General features: G+C 41.8%; 1 protein-coding gene across 1 annotated transcript in view; it reads left to right on the top strand.

The window, feature by feature from the left end:
• Window positions 1-3,710: 3,710 nt before the first annotated feature.
• The window catches only part of Smp_063490 (putative hsl and clp protease), a gene marked incomplete at both ends in the record, with an annotated part of 13,646 nt that continues 11,096 nt past the window's right edge, over window positions 3,711-6,260 (top strand). Inside the window, 2 exons of the mRNA XM_018799394.1 lie at window positions 3,711-3,714; window positions 3,814-3,945. Of these exons, the coding sequence (XP_018651187.1) occupies window positions 3,711-3,714; window positions 3,814-3,945 (136 nt within the window). The remainder of the gene's footprint in view (window positions 3,715-3,813; window positions 3,946-6,260) is intronic.

Here is a 6,260-nt window from a genome sequence, read left to right on the forward strand (position 1 = left end):
CATCACTGCCCTACTGACAGGTCTGAGGAACAAGTTGTCTGAAAACTTGCTAAATGGCAGTCACACAACGGGTAGGAAAACAGGAACGCGCAGTGTAAACAAGAAGAGGGATATCGACAGGTCTACTATCGATGAAGCAGATAAAAGCCTAGTGATGACATGCTGAAACTCAACACCATCTTCACGTCGATGGTAATTGACTCCCTCAGCAAATTTGGGTCTCCCAGCACAGAGTCCTTGAATGCAACAATGGTTCCCAAAAATTCTGTAAATGGTTGGACCCACGTTAACAGAGTTAAAGAGGACCAGACGTCACCGTCTAAGCTGAACATCTCAAGTATTGTACGGAAATCAACTGGTGACTTTGCCGCACAGTCTGCTTCCAAAAAGGTCCGTCCGGTCATCAAAGAGCCTAAGAATCGGAAACGCGCTTCGACCTCCAAACAACAAGGTGTCGAACCTGGACGCTCTGGAAAACCCGGGAAATCAATGAAGGTTCGTGATGACTCTCCCATTATCATGAACCTTAGAGAAAACCCTAACCTTCCCCTCAGTTTGCAAGACAAAAATGACAGGATGCTCTGGGGAGAATTAAACAAGAAGCTTGAACTCCCTAGAATAGAGCATTTGACGGTCACACGGCTAACTCGGGGGAAGGACTCTAACCATCAAAATCAACCGAGGCTACTTCGTGTAGTACTCAAGAATGCTTCTGACGTAGACGACGTCCTGCTAGCTTGTCACTTACTGAAATCCGATGGGAACGTAAGAATACTTCCTGACATACCGTATTCTGAGCGAAATATCGTCCGGAATATCTCTAAACAATCTAGAGAGGTGTTTTTCAGAGGAAGAAATATCATTTTGTAAGGTGTACCGGAAAATTCGGACCCTGGCCAAGCAAGCTCTGATACTGGGGAATGGAAATTCATCAAGCATTCCTTGAAACTCAAAAACATTCCATCTCAACAGGTGACGAGACTAGCCAAGAAAGACGGAGACTCTAGACTCCGGCTCATGAAGATAACCCCCCATCCTCCCATATGATGGCTGCAACTCCGGAAGCATTTCGTGCCAACAGTCGTCGGTTGCCAACTGGAATCCATAGGCATCCGAGTTGGTCACACGACACCAGGATATAGCACAAAGGTAAGCTGGAGCTGACAATTCCACTTGTGGACTGTCTTGATTATAAATAAACGTGTGAAGGACAGGAGCCATCGACTCGGAAAACCTTTTATATGTAGGCTACCTGTCCATTCACGTAAGGCTCATACAGACAAAGAGGAAGGAGAAGTTCACGTATTTCAAAGTGAAAGCATAAACTGCTTAGACATGAATGCCGCGAGTTTACCATATAAAATGGATGAGCTACATGAACTTGGCAATGCTAATAATGCTCATCTGATAGGAATATTTGAAACTTGGATATCTTCTTAGTTTACGAACCAGGAGCTACCAATACCTGGGATGTCTTTGTTTTGCAACGACAGAAAAACAGGAATGGGGGGTGGAGTAGCCTTATATATACGATCATTCCTGGAGTTACACCAAGTTCACAACCAAGAGTTTGTCAATCTTGGTGAATCCGCATGGTGCTCAGTAAGATTGTCCACCAACTCGAGGTATCTAGTCGGGGTCATCTACAGGAAGCCCACTGCTGACATGGAGTACAACAATCGTATGCTGGAAGGATTAACCCACTCTACTCTAATCGGATTCACTCATATCCTGATTCTAGGGAACTTCAACCTTCCTGGAGTCGATTTCGTGGAAATACCTATATTGGATGTGAAAAATCAACTGAAGCTCGGTTCTTCAATCTCATTGTGGATCTGGGATTATTCCAAAATGTGAAGTCGGCAACTCGTTGGAGAAATATTCAAATACCGTCGCGCTTATACCGGGTATTTACAAGTGAAGAATTCCTAGTCGACAACCTCTCAATTCTGGATCCCTTGGGGAAGAGCGATCACGCTATTATAGCATTCAGTTTTGTCAGCAAATCTGAGCTAAGATATCCCACCAACAACAGGCACTGGAATTTCAAATGGCTGAATGTATCAGCTCTACAGGAGTATCTACAACATGTGGATTGGGATGTTAACCCCAAACTTGAAGTGGTTGATCATTGGGATTTCTAACTGCACACTCTCTTATGTGCTACTAAGCATTCAGTTCTTCAAACGATCTCAAAAAGCTACAAACAACCTACAATCATCGAGAACCGCACTGTTCTTTGCTAAGCTGCAAAAGACACTGATGGGCTGAATATAAACGAACTGGTAACAACAGCGCGTATAGGCAATAGAAACATATAAGGAACATATGTACAAAGGGAATAAGGGAAGACAGGCTTCAGTACCAGACCAAGCTTACCGCTGAATCTGTCTCACACCCGAAAATCTAGTTCCGTTACACAGCTTCTCTTCGACTAGCCAAAACTGGAGTTTCCCAACTGCTAGGTCCTAATGGTCCGACCAGTAACGACGGTGATGCCGCTAATCTTTTGGCTGAACAATGCTCTCGGACATTTCAACCAACCCACATCAACTACACTAATGAAAGCTTCATCTGCAACTGCGCAGGATTTTCCGAAGTGAACCTGAGCGCTGACCTGGTGTTCCGTAAACTGCAGCACCTAAGAAAAGACACTTCTCCCGGTCCGGATATGGTTCATTCCGCCATATTGAGGGAAGCAGTCTCAATCCTGAGAACACCACTTAGCGGCAAACTACCGGAAATTTAGAGGCTGGCTCATATCACACCAATTTTCAAGGGAGGTCGCCGCAGTGAACCCTCAAGCTACTGACCGGTGGCCCTTCTTTCTAAACCTTCTAAAATTATGGAGCCCCTGATATGCGATAGTATATACGACTACTTATTATCCCTAAAGTTCTTATCACCCCAACAGCATGGTTTCAGGAAGGGTCACTGCTGTATAACCAACCTGCTTACTGCGGTGGACAGAAGGACAAGCATCTTTGATCTCGAGGGGAAGGTTGATATCATTTACCTTGATTTCTCAAAAGCTTTTGATAGGGTTAACCATATATGTCCTATCAATAAGCTTAAACGAATGGGTCTCAAACCACTTTTTATTGACTGGCTCGCTTCATATCTAAAAGACCGACATTTTAAGGTCAGGGTTAACTTCACTTTCTCTCAGGTTATGGAATGTCCTAGTGGGGTCCCCCAGAGCTCAATACTAGGAGCTCTTCCCTTCTTGATTTATATAAACGATTTTCCACAACAGGTATCGTCTGACTTATTACTTTTTGCTGATGATGTAAAACTTTGGGGAGAGATGCGCAACCAAGAGGATATACTGGCACTTCAGGAGGATCTGACTCGACTTCAATGTTGGGCAGATGACACAAATTCTACTCCTTAAGAGTTGTCAAATTCCGGGATTCGCTGCTGAGTGAGCTAGTCCAAGCGACTTCCCAGGAGTCCTTGGCCTATTCTTAAGGACTAAGGATAACATCTTATTATGATGTACCAACTTCTTTTTTTCCTATTATCGTTATTACATCACGGTTCCTGCCTAGAGGCATTAGTGATCCGCTGCTACTAGACACGGAAGCCCGTTAGGCGAAAGCTTCTTCTATTCCGTCCACAACCATTTGAACCATTGGATCTGTGCGCAGGTTTCAAATGTTGCGTTGAAATCTGAATTTTATACTTTTGTTTCTGCAGTTTTCTTAATTATGAGTAATTTCGCTTCCTCTGCATTTTCTTGTGCTTTTAAAAGGTGGAAGACACATGGAAGTGCATTTTTAAGTATGTTTCACTGTTTTATAGAGTAAATAGTTGTTGCCCGCTATGGAAATAACTCGTGGAATACGTGTGAAAATCTAACACACTCACAGGTTTCGAAAGATGGTGTTCACGAAGATTGCAACATTTCGGGGCTTTGCAAAATGATCGAATGTCGCAAATCTAGTGAGTATTTTATATCAAATTCCGTTCAAAAAGTATATACGGGAATAGTCTTTACCTAAATGTCTTATGATAAGCCTTATCTCCCGGTATTATGAAGTCAGCTTGAATGTTGTGTGATACACGGGTCTAGCTCTTTTCGTTCCGACCCTGCTTTTACAAAGAAAAATGAATCTTTGCCAGTGTACTGTTTGGCTTGACAGGCGAGACTGATTTCTAGATGAATTAGTCAGACCTTAGACCACAGGTGTTGAATTTTGGGGCGAAGTTCATTCATGCGTTTGACTAACTAACATTTCGACACTAAGGCTGAAGTCAGTTCTTTATAAAAACCATTTTTGCAATTCCTAACCCCAACATCCATTTGTAAATCATAATCTTAATTCCTCACACCAATATATAACTATCTATTAACCATAGTTAGTAGGTGAACATTCTGAGAGTCACTTTAGCATCTCCTGCAGAGCGTTCGTAAATTAGTTTCACCACTCAACCGGTTATGAGCAAGTAGGTTCACACCTATGATTTCGACCTTATTCTCCACCTTTTTAGACTTATAAAAGTTTGAAGTAAATTTGTCAAACCGGTTTTTTGATCAAGCTGTTGTCATATGACTCTTAGTACATGCATATGTGCCCCGTAAATGAACAAGTAAAATTGGTTTGTATACTTCGAAAAAGGGTTGAGATAGTCCTATGAAAAGTTACAATAGTTAGCCCTTACTTTTAAGCCGCTGTAAACAATGGCGAGACTACAAGTTATGGACGACTTTTGAGCAACGCTAAAATAACCTTGAAAATGTCATCTACTTACTAGGGTTAAATGAGGGTTATAAATTAGTGCGAGGAACTAGGATTAGGATTTATAATTAAACGTTAGGGTTCGAAATTATATTTAATGTTTTCATCACGAACTGACATCAGCTATAATACCAAAATGGTATTTAGCCAAGTGAGTGGATGAGTCTCACGCCAAAATCTAAGAACGGCTATCTTAAATCTGATTGGTTCGTTCATAAATTATAGTCTCGCCTAAAGAATTAGTACAGAAACATCCAAATTATCCGAAATCTTTCAAGCTTCTCAACTTTTTGGTTCCAGATATATCATGGTTGTCAGAATTCTTGGATTTGATATGCATTGCATGGACATTTCTTACCATCCACCCCATGTAACCTAAATTCTCATGGTATTGGTCTTCATATTCAATCTTATTCATTGAAAACTACACATTGGCTGTTGCTAATCAATTTGTGTGACTTAATTGTCATAGTACTTCAATGTTCTTTTAAGCGGACTACTAGCGGTTCTAATGAGCCCTCAATCTCAAATGAACATGTTAGTTTTATTTGGAAAGGTTCCTATCGACTAAGTGTTGATATATTAAATCATTGCGTGGAAGCTGTCTTTCTCCTGTCTTCGTACCCAGAATTTAAACGTCCTTCGTCGTAGCCTTTTAATTGTTTTACTTGAATTCCTGGTCGTCACTTTATCGACCACATATTCACTGTTCATCAGGTTTCGGAACACAGACATGCTTATCAGCGTCCGACAATGATAGTTTTTCTTGACTTAAAAGCAGCATTTGACTCTGTAGATCAAGAGGGTCTTGGCCAGTGTCTGTCATTGAAAGGTGTACCTCAGAAGTACATAAGCCTTGTGAATGCTCCTTACTCGAACACTACCAGTCGAGTCGGAGCTTACGGCGAACTGTCATCTGATCTTACAACTTCAAGTGGTGTCTGACAAGCCTGTCCACTACCTCCATTTCTGTTCAATTTTATCATAGACCTACTGATGGAAATAACGTTCTCGTCGACTGAAGTTTCGGGAATTGATCTCCTTCTAGGAGGTCCACTTATCGACTTAGAATACGCAGATGATATAGTCCTGTTTGATGAAGACGCTGACAAAATGCAGTGTTTTGGAGGCACTGAGTAACAATGCCAGGATGTTTGGGATACATTTTTCCCCCACTAAATGTAAATTGTTACTCCAGGACTGGTCTGCGTCAACACCTGAACTAAGGATAGGGAATGAAGTAGTCGAACGTGTCGACAACTTCACTTTACTTGGAAGTCTGATCAGCCCTAATGGGTTGGTGATTGACCAAATTTCTGCACAGATTCAAAAAGCTCGTTTGGCTTTTGCCAACTTACATCACCTACGACGAAAGCGAGATATCCGTCTACCAATTAAGGGACGAGTATACTGCACAACAGTTCGTTCTGTTCTACTTTACGGCAGCGAAACATGGCCATTAAGAGTAGAAGATACTCGTAAGTTACTAGTATTTGGCCACAGATGCCTTAGGAATTC

The sequence above is a fragment of the Schistosoma mansoni genome, chromosome 3 (assembly GCF_000237925.1).
Source record: "Schistosoma mansoni strain Puerto Rico chromosome 3, complete genome".
NCBI lineage: Eukaryota > Metazoa > Platyhelminthes > Trematoda > Strigeidida > Schistosomatidae > Schistosoma > Schistosoma mansoni.